Source organism: Yarrowia lipolytica, chromosome 1E (assembly GCF_001761485.1).
Source record: "Yarrowia lipolytica chromosome 1E, complete sequence".
NCBI classification, from domain to species: Eukaryota; Fungi; Ascomycota; class Dipodascomycetes; order Dipodascales; genus Yarrowia; species Yarrowia lipolytica.
In genome coordinates, this window is record NC_090774.1 from 3,774,710 (window position 1) to 3,795,701 (window position 20,992).

A 20,992-nucleotide genomic window follows, 5' to 3' on the forward strand; every position below is an offset into this window, starting at 1 on the left:
CGAACTTGGAAAGAGTTGCCTGACAAACTGGACTTTCAATCAAGTATAGCAACACCATCCCATTTGCAATGGACGTTTATAACTAACCTCGAAGCTGCATTTTCAGCGTTCTCGTTGTCAGAATCATCCTACTTGCTATCTCCAATTAACTTTTCGCCTGGCATGCTTCAAATCAGAGTGCATATTGAAGGCCAACCAGACTGATGAACTCTTCTACATGTTACCAACACGTTCGCTAAGGTCCATGAAGGGCCGGCTGGCCGCTCTAGCCGAAAACGCCCGGCCCTCGAAGGAAGATCCGCACGCTGGCAAGATTTTCGACGAGAACGGAGAGGAGGTTGTTCAGGCATTGAACTTCAACCAAGTCAAGGAACAGAACAAACGAGACGAAGATGAGTTCCACAAAAAGTACCCTCGCCACATTGCCTACTCCAAGATGCCTTCCTACGCCTCGAAACAAGACCGCCTCAATGCCGAAACCGTTCCGTGGACGGGAGAAGAAGGGTTTGAACAAGGAGTGCTTCGAATGTTAGAAGACGCACATAAGCCACTGGGAGGCCAGGCTGTGAGGAGCGGCCAAGGTGTTCCGCTTCCCAAACGAGCTCCAAAGGTATCCGTATCCGCTCGACTATCTGGAGCACGTGACCAGTCGCTGGACTACACCATGGACAAGGTGACCGGCACGAAACCTGTCAAGGACGAGGAGATGTCTGCTACAAGGAGACGAGCGTTGGACTCCATGGGCACGCTCAATGGTCCTGTTATTCTCAGTGGAATCCAGAGCATTGCCGATCAGCGTATCGAAGACGCCCGAAAACGAGGTCAGTTTGATGGTATCAAGCGTGGCGTGCCTCTAGACCTCAAGCACAGCTCCAACCCCATGATCGACGACACCGAGTACTTTCTCAACTCGATGCTCAAACGACAAAACATTTTGCCACCGTGGATCGAGCGCCAGACTAAGTTAGGCGTCAAAACTGACAGGCTTATCTCCGATATGCGTGTGTCCTTCATTCGACATGTTGTACATTCCGTCGTGCGCAAGTCGAAGCGTCTAGAGGACGTTCTAGGGTCTCTCGACAAACACAGCTACGAAAATGGCGACCCCAGCTGGGAACAGAACGCATTAAAGTACCATGAAACCGCCCTGGAGGGCCTGAACTCTAGCATCCGGTCCTATAACCTACAGGCCCCTCAACCGGCCAGACGGGGCTATCTTAGCTTCGAGGACATTCTCAAGTGCGTCTACAGCGATGTGGACAAGGCGATTCGGCAGGAGGTGATTCGCGAGATAACAGCAGAGAAAAAGAAGCCGCCACAGCTGTATGAACGCAAGGTGATTCGGGAGAAGGAGCTGCCCAAGTGGCGGGTCAAGGACATGTGGGGTCATCTTTTTGGTTAGCCACATGACCAGTTGTATATAAATATATATTTAATTTAGATAGAGTGACAAATGGAAGACACATATCCGACTTTTCGTATCCGGCTAAACAGGTCGGTTAATTTCTAACAAACAAGGACCCTAATAATCTCCGATATATCCGAAGGTTGAAGTGCATGTGAGGTGCACGCCCATCTCCCAGTCTCAGGTACTCGTACATGCAACACGACACACACAAACACACCACTGAACCGCAAATACTGGCTCTCTCACACCACAAAAAACGACTGCAATGAGAGTAGCATTTATTCACCCTGATCTGGGAATTGGTGAGTATATACTGCGGGCGTGACCGACGTTTTTTCTTGTCTGATTTGAAGTTGAACTAACCGAGGCGGAGCTGAACGATGGGTTGTTGACGCAGCAGTGGGTCTGCAGAACCTGGGCCATGAAGTCGACATCTACACGTCGTACTGCAACAAGAGCCACTGCTTTGATGAGGTCCGTGACGGCCTGCTCAAGGTGACCGTGCTGGGCGACACCATCTGCCCCCACACCATCAAGGGCAAGTTTGCAATCTTTTGCGCCACTTTTCGGCAACTGCACCTGGCCTACGAGCTGAAGAAGGGCCCGGGAAGCAAGGTGGACGTGTTTGTCGTGGACCAGCTGAGTGCATGTGTTCCCTTGCTCAAGCTGTGGTTCCCCAAGGCTCGAGTCCTTTTCTACGGCCATTTCCCTGATCAGCTGCTGGTGCAGAACAGAAACCAAATGTCGCTGGTCAAGAAGGCCTACCGATACCCCTTTGACAAGTTCGAGGAAATCACCACCGCCTCGGCCGACCGACTGGTCGTCAACTCTCATTTCACAAAGGACATGTTCGAAAAGACTTTCCCTGCCACCAAGAACCCTCTGGTGATCTACCCTTGCGTCGACACAGACATCAAGGAGCAGCAGCAGGGTCTCGACAGAGACATGATCACAGCTGCCTCCCAGTACACCTTCTTGCTGTCCATCAACCGGTTTGAGCGCAAGAAGAACATATTGCTGGCTATTGAGGCATTTGGGGAAGCCCAGAAGAAATCGTCCAACCTCAAACTGGCTGTGGCTGGAGGCTATGATTTCAGAGTTAATGAGAACGTTGAGTATCTCCAGGAACTCATCCTGGCCTGTGAGAAGCTCAAGCTGTCACACATCTCTATCACCGCTGATAAGTACGCCAAGCTGTTGGAAAAGGACACCCCTGCTGCCGTCTGGACGTCCATCTTCAAGAACGACGTCATCTTCTTCCCTTCGGCGTCTAACTCGTTCAAAAACACTCTTCTTCACATCTCCAAGCTTCTGCTATACACACCTCAAAATGAGCACTTTGGCATCGTGCCTCTGGAGGGTATGCTGTGGAAGACGCCTGTGTTGGCCACCAACTCGGGAGGACCTCTTGAGACCGTCAAGGACAATGTGGGATGGACAGTTGAGGGCAAGAGCGAACTATGGGCTCCTGTGATTGATAAGGTGGTTCATATGAATGCATCTGACTATGCTGTGCTTCAGACAGAGTGTGTCAATTGGGTGAACCGATTTTCGCAGGACACCATGGCCAGTGAGCTGGAGGAGGCTATGGAGGAGGTTCGAAAGAAGGCTCCCACCGAGAACGTGGGATGGGACTACATTCGTCTTGGCATGTGGTACAGCGTACTTATGACCTTGACTTTGTCTATTGTCCTGCTGGCCATTTGGCCCTGATCATATCCTTATTATCATATATAAACATAGTGGAGGGAGTTACAGTATTTAGTTAAGAGCGTACATTCATTAAGACAACCAGTACCGATGTTCAATTAGGAAGATATATATGCGTACGTGATTATGAGAGAAGGGAGGATACTTGGCTGTATACGAGTTCAATTACTCGGATGTGCTGTATGTACACCAGGTACCCTTGCACAACGATATTTTATGATTGTGTGAGTCGTTCGTGCGATGATTTTCGTTCGGATGCGATGCTGAGAGTTGATAGTTGAGTCTGGTGATGTTATTGGATGTGTCCAGGAAATGCGATTTTGTTTGAAGGCAGAAGCCACGGTGTTATTTTTTCTTGGTTTCGTACTGTGGTTTGAGATGATACAGCTGCCCAGGGTCTCCGGCGTAGAAAGCTGTAGCTTGACCAATGAGTCCTCCGATGGCAGCAGCCGATCGTTGGTGTGTAGGGTCAGCGACTGGGTTGTTGATAAGGGCACCTGCCAGCATTTCTCTCATTCGAAAAAAGCCGTTAGAAATACGAGCAGGCATCAGGACTTTTCTCTCGAGCGGCACCGGTGTGGATCTCTGTACGGCTTCAAGCACCATTTTGACCTCTGTTTCGGGGTCCACGGGTTCACTGGATTCCTCCTCCTCTTCTAAGCCGTCTCGTTTTTGCTGTAGTTTAAGCTGATTACGTCGTTGGAGGTCGGCCAGTAGAGCATCGTAAGGAGCCGATCTTCCCTGGACAGCTCTTTTTGCACCCATGGCGTGTGTTTTGCATGTTAGTGAGCGTGCGCAAAGTCCTCCATTTGGCAGGGGCACTCCGCACTGTTTGTCGACATCCACAACTTTGCCCTTTGTGGATGTTTTGGATTTGGCCTCTCGAGGTTTACTTCGTCGGGGAGCTGGGGGTGCCTTTTCGGCCTTTTCTTTCTTGGTTTTGATCTCCTTGACTTCCTTTGTATCCTTAGAGGTTGGGGTGTTGGCTGATCGTTTGGACACCTTGGTTGTGTTTGCAGACGAGCTGGTGTCCCGCTCCTTTTGAATCCGGCTCACCTGGTAGACGGCGCATCGCTGTAGGTGCACGTTGGTGTCGCCGATGATGGGCCGCTCGCAGTGCTTGCACACCTGGTAGCTCAAGGGTGCCGTGATGGGGTTGAGACTTGCAAGCAACAGTCCGTCTTTGGGATGCAGGGAGGGCCGATCCGAGTCGGCCGGCGAGTTCCACTGCAGAATCGAGTCGCTGATGTCGGAGGCCGTTTTCGGAATGGAGTCTTGTTTGCGTCGTTTGTACTGTGAGCCGTTGGTCTGGGGCACCACCTTGTCGCCCTCGTCTCCAAACGCTCGTTTCAGCAAAGTCTGTGGAACCAGCCTCGACAGCATCTTTCAATAAATAGTCGCAGGGTGTGTGGTTGTCGTGGATGGATTATTTTTTTTGTGCTTCTTTTTGGTGCGAGACGAGACTGTGATCTGTGCGTGTCCCTGTTGCGTGGTGATGGGTCTCGAGCGGTTCCCGACGTTGTTGTTAATGACCAAGCCTTCTTAACCCTGCATTGATCTGATCTCAATATCAAACTTGATCACAAGGTTCACCACGCATGAACATGATAAGCCTGAGTGCAGATTGAGCTGGGAGTTTGCGGAGACCTCACGCTGGCTACTTTATGTACATTAATAGTAGGTACAAGTGCAAGATCGGTACAAATACCGTACAAAAAAAACAAGTATTGTCCTCCTACTAGTACAAACCGGTACTTTTACCGGGATCCACCCAACCAGAGGTCGAAGTCTATGAGTACTCGTATGTAGAACAATGACCAATCGAAAGCTAGTAAGCGATCTTGATACCAGAGTGTGCTCGCACTGCTACAGTACCTATCCAAACGAGGTCCATATACACCTTTCTGTTCTTGTGCACTCTCGTACAAATACTTGTTGTACCATACACTACTTGAACCTCCGTCATCTATTCCCTCATCACGTGACTTCGGGGTTTTTTTTCTTTTCTTTATTTTCTTCCTGTTCTTTGCACTTTTCCGGATCGGCCTGGTAATTTTTTCTTCTTCAGCCACTTTGATCAATCAAGTGCCTTGCGTAAAGCCGTTTACAACTGTATACGTACTATCTTTGTACTGTAGTCGCCGCCGCGTCTTTTTTTTTCAGTGTCTAATTTTGCCGTCTCTTGCCGTTTCCTTTGCCGTCTCGCCGTCTCTTGCCGTCTCTCTGTCTCTTTTATGCCTCTTTTTTACCTCTGTTTTGCCGTCTGTTTTTTTTCTCCTTCGTGACGCGACACCTTAAACTCCTTAGTGTACGACATAAGCCATGGTCGGGGGAACGCTGAGAGCTCATATTTTATGCTCGCACAGGACTAGGTGCATATTTTGGCAACTCTTTTGCGCCGCAGACAAGGACCACCAAGACCGGCTCAAACTTGCCGGGGAAATCCCAGGTCCGCAAAGACAGCCTGCCTTTGGAGACCGGGGTTGTCTGGTGCAAGTTGGCCTGGCGACCGGGCTGATTGGTGTGCAGCTCATCTGCAAGGACTGCACTCCCCTCAGCTTTTCATGTAATGTAGTGGCCCCATAGTGTGGCGGTATTCGCTCACCTGTAGGCGGCATCGGATTTAGCCGTAGAAGGGCTTTCGGAAGTGGAGAAGGTGGATAGAGCACGGTCGCCACAGTTTTAAAGTGAATAACATGCTCTGGCGGGGGGGCGAGAAGCAAAGAATGTGACGTTGCGAGATGTGGAGGATTGCCGCTCACTGACGCAATAGTGGCGTCGTCCCCTAACTAACAGACAAGTGGTACACTCATCGACCCTCACAAACTCTATCCACTTGGTGCTCCGATTATTGTGGCGTGCGGGACTCGAGGTGGGTATTTAGCCACAGAAGAAGAGACACAAAGACGGCAGAATGATGGAAGGGCGCAAAAGGCGCCAAAGCTAAAATTCTAGGTTGTTTCTCTTGGGGTGTGGCTGTCTGGAGGTGGGGACCGGAGAGAGGGTGAAGCTGTCCTGAACGAGCTCTCGGAAGGCCCGTTTTTTCACGGCTTTTTTTTTATCGCGTCCCAAAATCTCCCTCTAATACTGCCAAACTATTGGCTGTCCACAAAAAGCCTTTGTCACCTCCCTGAGTCTTGCGCCCCTTTGCCCTCCGCCACATGCATATCAGCCTCCATTGCGGCAGCATAAATAAGCTTTTGAGTTTGCGGATTTGCTTGTTTGGGTTAGCAACGCCTTTGTGTCGACATCTCACGTGATTGCGGTTGCGCCCAAATCTGGTTTTTTACCCTAACCTCTCCCCCAAGCACTAGCCACGTTTGTGCACCTCAAGCCACAAACTAAAAAAGTGCAAATATATACCCACAGGTCTGCCCACACCAATTCACACTCGCAAACCAATAAATATCTATACCCACAACATGAGCGCTGCCACCATGTCCATAGCCACGGCGCTGACGCCGCAAGGCTCGCCCTCCATGTCCTCCACAGGCACCAACACCTCTCCCGTCACTCGAGAACAGGACCGATTTACTCCCGCAAATTCCGCCCCTTCAGCCCCTCCCGCCACAGTCAAGCCTATCCACAACAAGTCTGAGAATGAAACGGCTTCCAACCCAGAGACCGCCATTGGTAACAACCCCGCGGCCTCTACAGAGCCCTCCACCGCGGCCAACATTACGACCGACGATGCCACCAACACCGGTGCTGCCGACGATGAGGAAAAGGGCAAGTTTGTATGCCCTCTGTGTGAACACACCTTCACCCGACACCACAACCTCAAGTCGCATCTGCTGACACACTCGCACGAAAAGCCGTTCACGTGTGAAACCTGCAACTCCAAGTTCCGACGTCTCCACGACCTCAAGCGTCACGTGAAACTGCACACTGGAGAGAAGCCCTACAACTGTGAAAAGTGTGGCCGAAAGTTTGCCCGTGGTGACGCCCTTGTCAGACACATGAAGGGCTCTGGTACTTGCACTGGTATTAATGTCGATGAGCGAGACTTCCAGGGCTACCAGCCATTGCAGCCCAAGGGTCTGAACACCCCCGTCCAGGCTAACTCTCAGGCCCTTCAGCAGCCCCAGCAGCAGCAACACCAGCAGTCCACTCAGCCGTCTCCCGCCCAGGGAGGTCCTCTTCTAGCTCCGGCTCCCTCTGCTGCCCCTACTCCCACTCCTCAGCAGCCTTCTCAACAGCAGCAATCTAATACTCACGCTCACACTCACAGCCATCCTGCTCCTGATTCGTCGTCTCCTCCCCCTGCTAAGAAGCGATCCATCTCGCCTTATCAGAACAAGAGCCCACCTTCGTTTGGCGCTCCCGGCGGAGGCGGAGTCCCTGCCCCTGTTACTTCCACTCGTCACGTCTCCCACCTTCCTCCTCCTCAGATGTACGTGCCCAGCCACCACTCCGCACAGGCTCCTCCCCCTCCTCACGGCCGAGGCACCATGCTGCCCTACCCCGCGGCCTCTGGCGCGCCTGGCTCGACCGAAGAGCATCTTCTGGCGCTGGTCAAGACCCTGGAGTCGCGAATCTGGTCTCTTGAGGAACGCATCCACGTGACCGAGAGCCGAATTGCGTTCCTGGAGTCTGCCCAGCGGCCCCATTAAGACACCAAGCCGGGCTTTTGTTTTGTGCTAACACTTATTTATATATAGAGAACGATGATGATGTGTATGGATGACGAGCCAAACGAGTCGTCCACTAGTAGAACCACGAGCCTAACCGTGGTGGGTGTAGTTGTGGTTGATCTATAGGAGTTTATGATACAGTATTTTGATCAGGGGATAGGTTTCGACCACTTTTGACCATGTATATCCAGTTTATATCCACTTTTAGCCGTGAAGAGGGTCGCACGGCCTTGACGATTTATTAGGTTCCGCCCCTGCGGATCGTATTTACCATTTATTTACACCGTTGGTTGATTGTGGCTAAGTAGAGATGCTCGCTCGGGTTAAGCTTTGGTCAAGAAACAGCCCTGCTTTCTCCGTTTAGCTTTATTTAGACTAGCGACACCAGATTGGGACGCGCATATTTCACGCGTGCATCATAACAACACCACGAGACAAAAGGAGGCAACGTCCTATATAACTGCTGAAACTGAACACCAAGCTACCACGAGCCACTACGAGCTGCCACAAGCTATATCACGAGTCCCGCCAGCGCTGCCGCCGCCGCTACCACTACCACAATACTGCAAACAAGAGACAACCACGCCATGTCACACATGGCATACACTCCCAAGAAACAGGTGAGGACGAGAAACACCCATGCTGCGTTTCCAACACTGCCGATAGACGAAATCGTCCAGTGCTTGCCCGGTCTGGACTGTATGGTCACCGAGGAGGAGCTTTTGCGGCCCACTAGCAAGTTTGTACAGTCCATGTACGCCCAGATCGCCACCTCTCTTCTAGGTATCAACAGAGAAAGTATGGCTCCTGCTTTGGCTGCGTGTGCAGCTGGAACAGAGCATCCCGAGACCCAGGAGGACGCACGGATGCTGTTTGCACTGCAGAAGCCGCTTTACGATCTGTTCGTGGCCTCTGGAGTGACGGACTACAACATTTCGGACATTTTGAAACCCTCTCCGGAGCGACTACGGGTGCAGCTTTCGGCCATCATCAACTACGCGCGGTTCCGAGAAATCAGAGAAAAATGGTACGAGAAAATGTCGGAGGAGCTGAATGAGGAGGAAGAGGCAAGAACCATGCGTCTCAAGAACCAGGAAGAGAAGCTGAGACGCAAAGTCGAGCTCATTGCGCTCATAGGAGATACCCCGGACCAGGATCTGGTGGAGCAACACCGGATCAACGACAGTAGGAAGTCTGAGCTCAAACGACTTCATGATCAGAACCTGCAACTCAACGACGAGAGAGAGAGAAACAAGGCCGAGCTGCGGGTGGTGGTGAACCGTCTGAGGCACAAGCATCAACTTATGGAGTCACTGCAAGAGGAGGTGGCTCGTCTGAACAGCTATGTTGTGGACAATCCCAAGAATCTGCAGGAGGAAGTGGTGGAGCTGTCCAAGCGGGTAAAGGAACGAGAAACTGTACGACGAATGCTTGGGGAGCGTGTCCAGAAGCTCGATTTGTCGGTGGACTCGTTCAAGGACTTCCAGGTGGACGTTTCGTCGTGTCTATCGGCTTTCCAGAAACTCAGCGACGAGCAGGAGGCCCATTCCAAGGCTGTAAGGAAGATTACAACCCAAAAGGAGCTGCTGGAACATGTGGGCATTAATTCGAGGCAAGCGGAAGGCCGAAGAGATGTTCTTCAGCAGGAAATCGAGGCTGCAGAGTCCAAGATTGCCAGAATCCAGCAGGACATGTCTGAGAGTGATCGGCAGACCAGTAGACGTATGGAGGAGCTACGTCGACAGATTGGCACTCTGGATGCCGAGCGAGCACTGGTGGTTCAGCAGAATAACACTGCTCAGAAACGACTGGCTGAGTTAGAAAACGATATGGCTACAGAACGAGACAGGTACGAGGCCCAGTTGAAGATGGCCCGTGAAGAAGCCGAGAAGCTGCAGACGCAGTTCCGGGAGTATTTTGTTGAGGTTGGAAGACGACTCAACTAATATAATGACAGTATTAACTAACGTGATGAATTCATACCCTCATAATCAATGTATATTAGCTATTATGTACTCTAACTATAGAGCTACTCTACTCCCCTAGTAACCATCAACTAGAGAAACTTAGCACCACAACAGTACCACGTCTACAGTTCTCTTTCTTCTAAGCATATGTCTTGTTATATGCTATTCATCAAACAAACCAGTGATGGGGTTAGGTAGAACAATCTTCTTACCAAGATCAACCCAGGCAGAGTTGACGACAGGATTGGTCTTCTTCAGAGTTGTGTTGAAAGCAGGCAATAACCACTCTCCGTCATTCCATACAAGCACATCCAGACCCTGGTAATTACTAGTGGCTCTTTCTCTAGCCTCCCACGCTAAGCATCCTTTTGTGGTTTTGGAAATGAGGAAGCGGTCGTCGTGTCCTGTAGGTTGAAGACCAACACTGGAGGTGTTTTGCTCCTTGAGAAGATCATAACCGCCAATATATGCCCTGGTGACGTATAGGGACTGTGCGTTAACCTCGATTGAGATGACGATCTTGTTACCGTGGCTGTTATAACCCTCGTAAGTGCCAGTGTATTTTTCAGAAAGTCCAGCCAGGTACTTGATTCCGACCTGGGTTACCTCGTTGGCTATCTCTGCAGCAATTTTGGCGTAGTCGGGAATCTCAGAAGTCATGATGATGCCTCCTAGTCCAACTTCAGGAATTGCAAACGACAGAGAAAGATGTCCAAGGGATCCTCCCTTGGTGTACACCTTGGTAGTTCGTCGTCCTAGAGAGACAGACACCGTTTCCCAGGGGAACCCAATTTCATCGCCATTAGGAAGCGCAACGACGGGTTGGAACCATTCTGCTAACTCAGATTTAGACAAAAGATGAGCCGTTCCAAGCATAGTCCCCTGAATGAACCTGGTCATGTCTGTCGCAGTAGAATAGAGACCCCCAGCGGCTCTCATACTCTGGATATCCAGATTGAACATACCCACGGGGTCGTAGACTCCCCTTTGTTCGAGGTCGTGAGGCAAGTCGAAGAAAGAAGAATTCATTCTGAGCGGCTCAAGGATCTCCTGGATGACAATGTCGTCGTAGGACCGTTCCTTGGGGTCGACTCTAGACAGAACCTCTCCTAGAAGTCCAAAGGCTTCATTGAAGTATTCGGGGAACGAGTTGGGAATGGAAGTCATGTGCGAGTTCTCAAACTGGGCCAAAATGTCTTCCATGCGACACATTGTCGTGAAGCTGTCACAGGTGGAGTTGTCAATAGGGGTTTGAAGGACGCCTTCTTTGTCGTCCCAGTAAATGTCGCTGAAAATATTGGCAATGGTACCGGGGAATCCAGAGGTATGAGAACCCAGGGATCGCAATGATACCCGCTCATTGGAGAACTCTTCGGAGAGATTCAGAGGAATGTATCTTCTCACATCATCGTCAAGACTGAGCGAGAGGTTTTGTCGAAGAATCAAGGTAGCCAGGTCAGTGAACACTTTGGTGATGGACGCAATTCGGTAAATGCTGTCGCTGTTGGTCTTGTTGGAGTATCGCTCATACAGCACGTTTTGCCGGCCAAAAATGGAGATCGAGTAGTTGCCCTTGTTGTAGCTGCTCTTGGCCAGCAACGAGTCGAGACGGTCGGTGAGGTTCAATGTCGAATCCAGCTCGTCAATTGTCACGTGGTCCATTTGGTGAGCGGGAAACTGTGGGTCACAAATACCGGAGTTCGGCACTTTGGGGTACTCTCTGACCCCCAGCTGGTCTCTGCTGTGGGAGATCACGGGAGACGAAAGAGCATTGGACAGAGTGTAGAGGCAAAAAAGTCCAATGGCGATAGCAGCAGTCAACAGCATATGGGTTCTATAGGCATGTAGTCTCTTTTCACGGGTTCCGTAGATTCCACCCACTGTTCCGATGGAGATCATTGTCTCAAGATGATGTTGGTGTTTTTCAGACATCATCCAGGATCTTTATATAACGAGCAAAAGTGGTATTTGGTATTTGGTATTCGGGTAGGGGGCAAGTCTGTGTCGACACAGCCCCAGGTGGTATGCGGCTAAGTCGTTGTTCGTCAACAAGTGTGTTTCTAAAGTCGCGATCTACAGTGCATGGGGAAAGTTTCATACGGCACTGGTGATAGTATCGTATGTACTAGTACCGGTACCGGCAATGTTTCGGAGATGTGCAATGAATCAAAGCCAGAAGATTAAAAATAGAAGTGTGTGAGGGTAAAAACAAGAGGTTTCGAGTTTCTTTGAATGTTTCTGATGGCACCACTTCCTGAGAGCGCCTAATATGTCTACGCTGACTATGGCATGTGTCCTTGTATGTACTGCTCTGTCTGTAATCTTGCTTGCCAGACGCACTCGTAGGACTCAGCCGCTCGTAATGTGGGACGAGCAAACGCGAGATTCGTACAACTGGCGAGCTTTGGCAATGGAGATCGGTAAACTACCTACACAGATCTACTGATTTCCAAGATCACATTGTGTACGTTTACACACTCCAATAAGTATTCCAAGATGCATAGCCTGGGGAATCTATTTATGGAACTGCATCTTCTGTTGCATTCTGTACAAACATATATCCGAGGCAAAATTCTACTCCAGACGTTTCAAAAGCACTCTGGGCATGTGGAATGTGTCGAAAAATTGGGCTTCAGCCTCTCATATTTCCTTGTCTCATGTTACATCTCTTGTCCTGTCCCGGAAAGCTGTCGGGGTGAGAGTGACATTCGTGCCTATTTATAGATGAAGGTACAGATCGAGCGGACCAAGAGTGTGCTGGGTTGTCTGTACGAATAAAAAGATGGGTTCCCAACGGTTGAAACGCACCAGTGTGTTTTTGTGCGATTTCAAGTGTTATTTGTTCTTCAACAAATGCCTTACTGTACATGTGGTGTACTTGTATTATGAGATCAATATGGAAATGGCATACTTGTACATACCAGAGTTGCCCTATAGAAACATATATTGGTGTTTGCACTTCAAAATTTCCTGAAATTGGGGATTCTGCATCATTTGAACCAGCACCTGTAAGCCGTACAATGTACTTGTACACGCTTGTCATACTTGCATCTCCTACTTGTACAGTGCTGGCACCGGCACCACTTGCGATGCATTGCCAACACCAAGGCTCCCTAGGTATGGTAGAGTGTACTACCACCTTTTCAAGTCTTGAACATTGAAGGAACATTGCGACTCGTTTGGATATAAGTACAGATTCAGTAGATCAATGCTACAGTATATGACCATCAGGTATTCTCTGAACCAGTCTAACCTATAATTACAACAGCACATAACTTGGATCTCGACATTTCACGAGACATTATTTGTTTGAGCTCGACATTCAACCGATACCAGATCCAGGTTCGAGACTACTCTCTGTATTCCATTGTTCATGTGCCTCACTCTAAAAGATTACATACATATCACTACTCGTACAATACAGTCGTCATGCCAGCTGACGCTTTAACGGCTTGTTTTTGTTGTTTGATGCATTAACATACTTTTAGAACTTTTCCAAGATAAGTGAATAACTTAGTAGAGTCGGAAGGGGGGGCCCATGGTAGACTTGATGACCAGAGAGCCAATGTTCTGCCAGTGCTTCTTAAGAAGAGAGACAAGGAAGTTGGCGGCCATCATGATCTGGGTGGTGAGCTCGTCCTCGGTCATCTCGACGTGGCCAACAGCGACGGCCATGCAGAGAACCTTCTTAAGCTGGAACTTGACGGTGGATCGCACATCGTTGACCTTGGTGTGGAGGTCCTCGTTGTGGGAAACGGGGGTGGGGAACTTACCAGCCTTGGAGAGCTGGGGTCCGAGAAGTCGGGGAACCTGCTTGATCAGAGCCTCGGAGGCAATGAAGGCGTTGTACTTCTTGGCGAGCTTCTTGATGAGCTTCTTGTTCTTGTTGAGCTTCTTGAGATCCTCAACGGACATAGCATCAACACCAACGGACTTGGCTCGGTCGACATCGAGAGCATCACCAAAGACACAGATGGTCATGTTAGGTCGGGGGACCTTGGGGAGCTTGATGGTTCCAGAGAAACGCTTGTCTCGCTGGGAGTCGTAGTTCTTGAGACCAATCTGGAGCTCAACGGTCTCGAGGAAGTTTCGCTTCTTGGTCTCGGACTGCTCGAGCAGCTTCTGGACGTTGCCACGGACGCCGGCGACGGTAATCTTAGAGGACATTTTTGTAGATGTTCGATTGAGTCTCCCAAAAAATTGGTAAAGTCTGTGTAAACGTGAGGAGTGAAACTTTTCCTGCAGGAGTGAAAAGAGGTAGAAAAGCAGTCACATCATGTGACTAAATGGAAGTGTTGAACTTTATTTATTGGGAGGGAACCTGGACTTGGAAGTAGTGATGTAAAATACGCTAGAGAAGGCGGGTTTGTGGTATTTTACAGTCTGACTGGTTTAAACCTGGCAAGCTACTAGAATCACGTACGAGTACTCGTACTTGGAGTGGCTCTCATCCCATGTCTACTAACGTTCAGTATTTGCTGCCGCCGCGGTATTGCAACTGTAGAGTTCCGATCAGTCATTTTGAGGAGCCACCACGCATTAAGGTTTCCTTAACTACTACGTCAAGTGTGCTAGTTAGGATAATGTTACTTTTTTAGTTCAAGCTTCGAGTCATGTATTAATATTTGCACAGGTTGTGAGCACTCATACACAACCTCAAGAGCAGATTATAACCAAAGTAATAAGTTGATTCTTAATGTATTGATCAACACTCTCCATCGATATAAACTAGAGTTAAAACCAACTGTTTTGTCCTACCCATCATCTGTATCTGTGAAGCAGTATGTTTTCGCAATGAGCACCCAAAAGTGAACCAACTCTATGGGGAAACATCTCGACTTTTTTGTAATATGAAAGGGGTGAAAATAGCACCAATAAGGTCTGTAGACACTTTGGAATCTAACTGTCTCCTTTTAATACCCCCTTACCATAGTAGATGTGCCCATCATGGGTGCCCACAGTGTGCTTCTGCCGCGCATTTGAACTGCACCTTTCATGCTCGTACTTGATAATTAGTGGACATCGCCAACTTGCACGGTACACGACACAACACAGCCAAAAATGCGCCAAAAGCTGCCGTTCAACCCGCTCCAGTCGCTTCTCCCGCGAATCTTTGTGCGGGGCAAAAAACACGATGCGCGCAGCCGCTGGGAAATGCGCCAGATGAAAGACAAGCATGTGGCCATGGCCAAGGCTGACGGATTCCGGTCTCGAGCCGCGTACAAGCTACAGGAACTCGACTCCATGTTCCGGCTGTTCAAGCCCGGCATGACGGTGGTGGATTTGGGCTTTGCGCCCGGCGCATGGAGTCAAGTGGCTGCTCAGCGAGTGCGGCCTGGAGGCAGAGTTATTGGAGTGGATATCCTTCCTTGCATTCCTCCTCCAGGAGTGTCCAGCATCCAGGGAAATTTCCTGTCCAAAGAAACACAAAACGAGCTCAAACGTGTGCTGGCCGTCTCGGCGATGGGAGTTCCCAAGGACAAGGACTCTGGTGGCGCCATAGGCACTGCTCCTCCGTCTTATCTGGACACTGAACGCGAGCTTGGCAGTATTAACAGCAACAGCAACGAACCCCAATTTGGCGACGACTACCCGGTAGATATAGTGCTTAGTGACATGTGCGAAACGTTACCCCAGGAACACGGATTTTTTCAAAGAACTATTAATGACCCATACTATAGGATGGCCAATGTTTCCGGCATAGCTGTGAGGGACCATGCTGCCAGTATTGTGAGTGAAGGAAGGAAGCGCATTGGGTGTGGTGCAGCCAGCTTCGATGTGGCAGAAGGGAAGCCATAAGTGAAGCGCCACATACCCTCAGGGAGACCATCGGTCTATTCCCCATCCCCTTCTTACTAACCCAGGATCTCTGTGATGCAGCCCTGCTGTTTGCTATCGATACCCTCAAGGTGGGAGGCTCTTTCGCATGCAAGGTCTTCACCGGTGAGGAAGACAAGTTTCTACAGCAGCGGCTCAAGCGCATGTTCCACGACGTGAAGCGACGAAAGCCCGAGGCCACCCGAAAGGAGAGCAAGGAGTTGTACCTTGTTGGTCTCAAGCGACGAAAGAACGTCACGGTTGAAAGCGTGTTTGGTGCGTAATCACGTACAATCAAACTAGTTGCATTGACCGAAGCCCGTGCATTGTTACAAACCTTTGCATTCTCTACAACCTGTATATATTGAATCATGATATGAATGATTGCGTTAATGGAAGAAATTGGCCGTTTGGATCTCACCGTATAGTGGAATTGAAACATCTGGCTGTGATGTTTGTAATATGATCCAAACACCACCCGTTTATACCATTTATATAGTAGCACACCATTTAGTCAGTGTGATGTTTCCTGGTCTCTACTTTTACGACATGCCATCTGGCATGCACGGATCAATTAGCTGAAACTACTTGGTAAATAGTTGAAGAAACATCAGTGCTAGGGGGATCTACTTTGGTGTTCCTGAGAAGTAGGAGTGGGGGAGCTTGTGGGGATAGGTAGATAATGAGAAAGTCTGTAACAAATTTGTAATAAAAAATACTGCTTGTCATAGTAATATTTTCTCATGTCGTCGATTTAGAGAACATATCAAAGTACAATTTGTTAGAAGTGTAGTTTGGAAGTACATACTGTACACTGTTCGCACACCTACAATACAGTACATACTGTTGTCCAGGAATGTCAAACTGATAAAACTGCTCTAAAACAGGTGAGACAAGTTTGTCTGAGCTGGTCAGCAGGTTATATTTTGTATTGTTCCAAGATTAACCAAGTCGTCGAAGCCTTCATCAACCCCGTCAATTTCAATTCCATATCGTATCGCAGGAACAATGTGACCTAATCACCACCCAAAATGAACCCTCTCTCACACATACCTGAATCCTGGCTAAATCAACGCTTGAAACATCAAGAGAGCTATCGGATGTCAGGTATTCAGCTCTTATGACCTGACTAACAAATCGGCTCTATGGGAGTCCAATGAGAGCGTCTCTCTAAGACTTCATCATTTCTCGATGTCGCTACATACTTACAGCACCTAAACTAACAATACGACCAAAAACCGTTGAGAAGAGAACTTCCATGTGCCCAGATGCTGATTTGCAGGAAGTTACTTATAGGGGGCTCCAACGAATTCCAATATGATAAATCGGTTATGAACCGCTCCACGATGGGGCTATGAGTTCATACTAATGGTGTCAATGTTCTCCATTTGACAGCTCTTCTCCATCATTTATGCCTAACATTCATTGAAGTAAAAGCGTAGAAATCAGCCTACAGTATATGGACGTCTGTTCATAAACAGTGCTGACATACATTCGTACGGAAACCGTTGAAACCGTTCGTGATCATTCCCAATACCATCAGTCTACAAATAGCTCCATTGATTACTCCAAAAATGTTTTTGTATCTACCTAAATTTCACCAAAAAGCCCTTTACAGACTTGTCAGACTGCCATACAAACCCACCCTAAGTCACTCCTCCGGAGAGGCTCAAACAAAGGGACAAGATCATCGCTCCTTGAACGCCCTAGGGCGCCGGGAATAATAAGATGACTGAGTCACAAGGACAAACAATCAAACAAATGTGTTCTCACTCTGGGGTTTGCAGGTTCTATCCTCATCAACCAAGGTTTGAATAAGTGGCTTCTTTTAAGAAGTCATGAGAGACATGTCCTATAGAAATGATCCTATGGAATACGTCACTTACAGAAGAAAAATGGGTGTGGGTGAACGGGTGTTTATATACTGTGGTTACTAAATTAGAGTTTACCATTTTGTTGAAAAAATCATGCTTGTGAAATGTTATGTGTGTCCAATGTACTCATATATACGCTGCATTCTAGAGACTACTGTTACCCTGACTTCAGGAGAGATACTGGGTGTTATTTGGACACTGGCGACGTCTAGTATTTTTCTGTTAATTATGAGCGCCTCCAATCTTGAATTCCGTGCACATTTAGTCTATATCTCCAAATTTATATTTCCCGTTTGTCATTCATGAAGATCGAACCCACAACCCCAACGCTGGTCACATGACGTGACTGCTTTTTTGCCCAACGTGGAGGGACGCAGACTCTGTCAAAATACATCACCAACTTTACAAGTGGAACCACACATTATCGACAAAATGGCCAACTCTACTCGACGTGAGTAACGACAAACTGCTGACCGGACGATTTGCGGGCGCTGGTTTCGACGGAAAATTTGCGGCGTTGTACTTGATTTGGGGAGGATTTGACGGCGGACCTGACAGACGACTTTTGAGACATGTGGAAGGCTTCCAGCGACTCCGGGGGCTCTTGAACGACCTTTGAACAACTGGATTTTTGCGATTTGACGATTTACGAACTGGAGGAGAAGTAATGGCTTTTCAGGAGGTCACTTTTGATATTTCAGAGTTGATTTTGGGGACCGTTATACGGAAGAGTGCATTGAGGTTCAAATCAGTCATGTCAAAGTCATCCCACAGTCAAGCCATCAAACGGGTACAATGAAGCGGAGAGAAGGAGAACTCCGTGAATCAGATACAGACGCGTTTCTACGTTTCTGTGTCTCACCATATTTTTATGATCCATACTAACACAGTCTACGTTAAGGGAAAGCATATCTCTTACCAGCGAAGCAAACGAGTTGTGAACCCCAACGTTTCTCTCGTCAAGATTGAGGGCGTCTCCAACCCCGACGAGGCCAAGTTCTACGTCGGAAAGCGAGTTGCTTACGTCTACCGAGCCGAGAAGGAGATCCGAGGCTCCAAGGTCCGAGTCATGTGGGGCAAGATTTCCCGAACCCACGGTAACTCCGGTGTGGTCCGAGCTCGATTCCGACACAACCTCCCCGCCAAGACCTTTGGCTCCTCCGTCCGAATCATGCTCTACCCTTCCAACATCTAAGTGGTGTCGAGAGGTCTGAGTATTCAAAATAACCGTTTCTCCAACGGTCGCGCGTATAGTGTATTATAGGAGAATGAACATGTGCAATAGCACTTGAGGAGGTGATGGTTCGATTGTCCGAAGCACTGTCACCGACCCAGCTGTAGATGATCAACGTAGAACTGTCAGTCACTTACCAAGCTGTATGAGTTGGTTGTACGAAGCACTGACAGTGACCATAGCTTTTTGAGTGGATTGCGGTACAATTCGAACCTCTGTGGTGTGTACCGCTTATATGGCTCGTCTAGTTAATTAATTTAGTTGGTAATGGTTAGAATATACTGTAGTCCCACAGGGGGCACTCGGTGTTGTACAGGTGCAAACTAGTAGCGAAGTGAACATATATCAGGAGACGGAATTAGAACAATCAATTAATAGTTAATACTGACAAACAGCTGGGTATCGTAAATCTCTCACATTCCTTACACCATTAGGAAAGGAAGAAGAGCGAGCGGTCCAAAAGTCAACTTGGACCCAGCGTTAGCCTGAGGGACAACTGAGGGAACAGAGTCGACTTGAGGCACGATAGGCCGGGCAGAAGTCAAGGTAACAATAGTTCCAGTAACTATAAGGGTTCCGGTAATGGTGGTAGTGAGTAATCAGACCTGTGGAGACGGGCACAGGCATAATAGAAGAGCTATCAAGGATGGTGACGACAGTAGTAGTTCCGGCCTTAATAGGCTTAGAAACGGTCTCAGTCGCCTTGGCAACAGTCTTAATGGGCTTCGAAACAGTCTCAGTGGGCTTGAGAACAATCTCAGTAGTGGTAACAGCATCTCCAGTCTCAATCTCACAAGGGACAAGCACGGTCAAGGTCTTGCCCTCGATCACAGTGGGACAGGTGGTGACGGTGTGGTGGACAGGAACACAGGTTGTCAGAACAACGACAGTATTGCCACAAGTTCCGTCCTTGCAGTAAGTGGCAGTCTGTGTGGTGGTGATGGTGGTAGAAACGATTTCAGTCACGTCAGCGAGGTCCGATGCGGAAGACAGGTTTCCAGCAATGGAAGTGGCAGAAGAGAAGCCAGAGATGGGGACAATCTCTGAAGAAGCTGTAGCAGAAGCTTCAGCAGAGGCTGCGGACTGAGAAGAGACAGAGGCGGACTCTTCGACAGTTCCAGAAGTGGAGTCAGCTCCGGTGGCAGCTCCTGTGGCGGAAGCGTCTGTAGCTCATGTGGCGGAAGTGTCTGCAGTAGACTCGGCAGAGGTTTCAGCGGAGGTATCAGCGGACTCTTCAGCGGACGTAGTGGAGGTCTCCTCATTTTTTTTTTTTCTGCATATATACACAACAAACGTGGTCGAGGTCTCCTCAGCAAACGTAGTCGAGGTTTCATCAGCAAACGTAGTTGAAGTCTCATCAGCAAACGTAGTGCAAGTCTCTTCAGCAGACGTAGCAGCAGACGTAGTAGAAGTCTCTACCTCCTCAGCAACGGCAACAGCAGATCTGAAACCGCTGGGTGAACCGTTAGGGCCACTTCCGAGACCCCGACAGGCGCTCTGAGGCTCTTGACCATCCCGTTCTATAGTGGCACAAAAGGTGGACTGCTGCAAGTCCATAATGTCCACCACATAAGCTACCAGAACAGAATGGACAGGGCTCCTGGAACATTGGCGATGGTCACAGAGATTGAGGACGGAGAAACCAAAGACAGGTCTTGCACTTGAATATTGGGCATGCCTAAGTCTGAACGGGTGATGTCCACATACGTGATTTGGACCGGCTCTGAGTCACTGGGAAAACCGAGACCTTCTCCAAGCGTGTAACCAAACGAAAATGTGGCGCCCTCCTCAACCGGGAGCAAAACGACGACCGCCATCTCTCTGTCGGAAGCCTTTTCATATATAAAAAGCTGGGGTCAGAGATGCTGGTAAGCTGCATAGCTACACTGTCGGAGAGGTCCCCCACAGACACCGAAGCAGCTTCGTTGTTAAGAGAGAACGCTTCGTCACAATCTGCCCCTCAAGAGCTTGGGTGTTTTCGAGAAAGTAATCGGTGGCAGTGGCTCTAAACGTCAAAGAATTGTCAACGTTGACAATGTCAAAAATTGGAGTTCCAGAAGAGTCAACAACCTCAAAATTGTAGGCGGAGGTCTCGATGTCTCCATCGAGAACAAACTCGAAAAAGTCGCCCGGATGAGTAGATGCTGCAGTGGCTACATCGAGCCCAAAGTCGAGCAAGATCTCAAGCACGTCGGAGCCGGTTTGTTCAACAACGTCGGCATCCTAGAAGTCAAGAGTCAAAGAGGAGATAGGAGAGGCAAGCTGGACCTGGGCCAGAGCCAGTGAAGCGAGCGACAAAAGCGAGTGAATCATGGTGTTTTATATTACTTGTCACTCAAAAATGCTAC

The 20,992-nt window shown here is 49.0% G+C and overlaps 13 protein-coding genes and 1 non-coding gene across 14 annotated transcripts; 8 read left to right on the top strand and 6 right to left on the bottom strand.

The window, feature by feature from the left end:
• Positions 1-217: 217 nt before the first annotated feature.
• YALI1_E37749g (uncharacterized protein) lies at positions 218-1,402 on the top strand (the record flags this gene model as incomplete). Its single annotated transcript, XM_504654.3, has 1 exon — positions 218-1,402. One exon carries the CDS (start codon positions 218-220, stop codon positions 1,400-1,402), a length of 1,185 nt encoding a protein of 394 aa, XP_504654.3.
• Positions 1,403-1,673: 271 nt separating this feature from the next.
• YALI1_E37764g (uncharacterized protein) lies at positions 1,674-3,121 on the top strand (the record flags this gene model as incomplete). Its single annotated transcript, XM_504655.1, has 2 exons — positions 1,674-1,710; positions 1,776-3,121. The coding sequence occupies 2 exons, from the start codon at positions 1,674-1,676 to the stop codon at positions 3,119-3,121; spliced, it is 1,383 nt and encodes a 460-aa protein (XP_504655.1).
• A 342-nt stretch (positions 3,122-3,463) lies between these two features.
• On the bottom strand, positions 3,464-4,501 carry YALI1_E37792g (uncharacterized protein; the record flags this gene model as incomplete). The annotated part of the gene is made up of 1 exon (XM_504656.1): positions 3,464-4,501. The coding sequence occupies one exon, from the start codon at positions 4,499-4,501 to the stop codon at positions 3,464-3,466; it is 1,038 nt and encodes a 345-aa protein (XP_504656.1).
• Positions 4,502-4,909: 408 nt separating this feature from the next.
• On the top strand, positions 4,910-5,416 carry YALI1_E37796g (uncharacterized protein; the record flags this gene model as incomplete). The annotated part of the gene is made up of 2 exons (XM_068283177.1): positions 4,910-4,923; positions 4,972-5,416. The coding sequence occupies 2 exons, from the start codon at positions 4,910-4,912 to the stop codon at positions 5,414-5,416; spliced, it is 459 nt and encodes a 152-aa protein (XP_068139278.1).
• Positions 5,417-6,540: 1,124 nt separating this feature from the next.
• YALI1_E37812g (uncharacterized protein) lies at positions 6,541-7,731 on the top strand (the record flags this gene model as incomplete). Its single annotated transcript, XM_504657.3, has 1 exon — positions 6,541-7,731. The coding sequence occupies one exon, from the start codon at positions 6,541-6,543 to the stop codon at positions 7,729-7,731; it is 1,191 nt and encodes a 396-aa protein (XP_504657.3).
• A 608-nt stretch (positions 7,732-8,339) lies between these two features.
• YALI1_E37830g (uncharacterized protein) lies at positions 8,340-9,698 on the top strand (the record flags this gene model as incomplete). The annotated part of the gene is made up of 1 exon (XM_504658.3): positions 8,340-9,698. One exon carries the CDS (start codon positions 8,340-8,342, stop codon positions 9,696-9,698), a length of 1,359 nt encoding a protein of 452 aa, XP_504658.1.
• Positions 9,699-9,881: 183 nt separating this feature from the next.
• On the bottom strand, positions 9,882-11,654 carry YALI1_E37863g (uncharacterized protein; the record flags this gene model as incomplete). The annotated part of the gene is made up of 1 exon (XM_504659.3): positions 9,882-11,654. The coding sequence occupies one exon, from the start codon at positions 11,652-11,654 to the stop codon at positions 9,882-9,884; it is 1,773 nt and encodes a 590-aa protein (XP_504659.3).
• A 1,578-nt stretch (positions 11,655-13,232) lies between these two features.
• On the bottom strand, positions 13,233-13,886 carry YALI1_E37886g (60S ribosomal protein uL1; the record flags this gene model as incomplete). Its single annotated transcript, XM_504660.3, has 1 exon — positions 13,233-13,886. One exon carries the CDS (start codon positions 13,884-13,886, stop codon positions 13,233-13,235), a length of 654 nt encoding a protein of 217 aa, XP_504660.1.
• Positions 13,887-14,780: 894 nt separating this feature from the next.
• Positions 14,781-15,820, top strand: YALI1_E37895g (uncharacterized protein; the record flags this gene model as incomplete). Its single annotated transcript, XM_068283178.1, has 3 exons — positions 14,781-15,337; positions 15,401-15,449; positions 15,584-15,820. 3 exons carry the CDS (start codon positions 14,781-14,783, stop codon positions 15,818-15,820), a joined length of 843 nt encoding a protein of 280 aa, XP_068139279.1.
• Positions 15,821-17,153: 1,333 nt separating this feature from the next.
• On the bottom strand, positions 17,154-17,418 carry YALI1_E37921r. Its single transcript, XR_011031483.1, has one exon. It is a non-coding gene; the product is annotated as a YALI1_E37921p (small nucleolar RNA).
• Positions 17,419-18,281: 863 nt separating this feature from the next.
• Positions 18,282-18,605, top strand: YALI1_E37930g (60S ribosomal protein eL33; the record flags this gene model as incomplete). Its single annotated transcript, XM_504662.3, has 1 exon — positions 18,282-18,605. The coding sequence occupies one exon, from the start codon at positions 18,282-18,284 to the stop codon at positions 18,603-18,605; it is 324 nt and encodes a 107-aa protein (XP_504662.3).
• A 621-nt stretch (positions 18,606-19,226) lies between these two features.
• Positions 19,227-19,691, top strand: YALI1_E37939g (uncharacterized protein; the record flags this gene model as incomplete). The annotated part of the gene is made up of 1 exon (XM_068283179.1): positions 19,227-19,691. The coding sequence occupies one exon, from the start codon at positions 19,227-19,229 to the stop codon at positions 19,689-19,691; it is 465 nt and encodes a 154-aa protein (XP_068139280.1).
• Positions 19,692-19,814: 123 nt separating this feature from the next.
• YALI1_E37950g (uncharacterized protein) lies at positions 19,815-20,484 on the bottom strand (the record flags this gene model as incomplete). Its single annotated transcript, XM_068283180.1, has 2 exons — positions 19,815-20,304; positions 20,348-20,484. 2 exons carry the CDS (start codon positions 20,482-20,484, stop codon positions 19,815-19,817), a joined length of 627 nt encoding a protein of 208 aa, XP_068139281.1.
• Positions 20,485-20,525: 41 nt separating this feature from the next.
• Positions 20,526-20,957, bottom strand: YALI1_E37956g (uncharacterized protein; the record flags this gene model as incomplete). Its single annotated transcript, XM_068283181.1, has 2 exons — positions 20,526-20,867; positions 20,913-20,957. 2 exons carry the CDS (start codon positions 20,955-20,957, stop codon positions 20,526-20,528), a joined length of 387 nt encoding a protein of 128 aa, XP_068139282.1.
• Between the last annotated feature and the right edge of the window lie 35 nt (positions 20,958-20,992).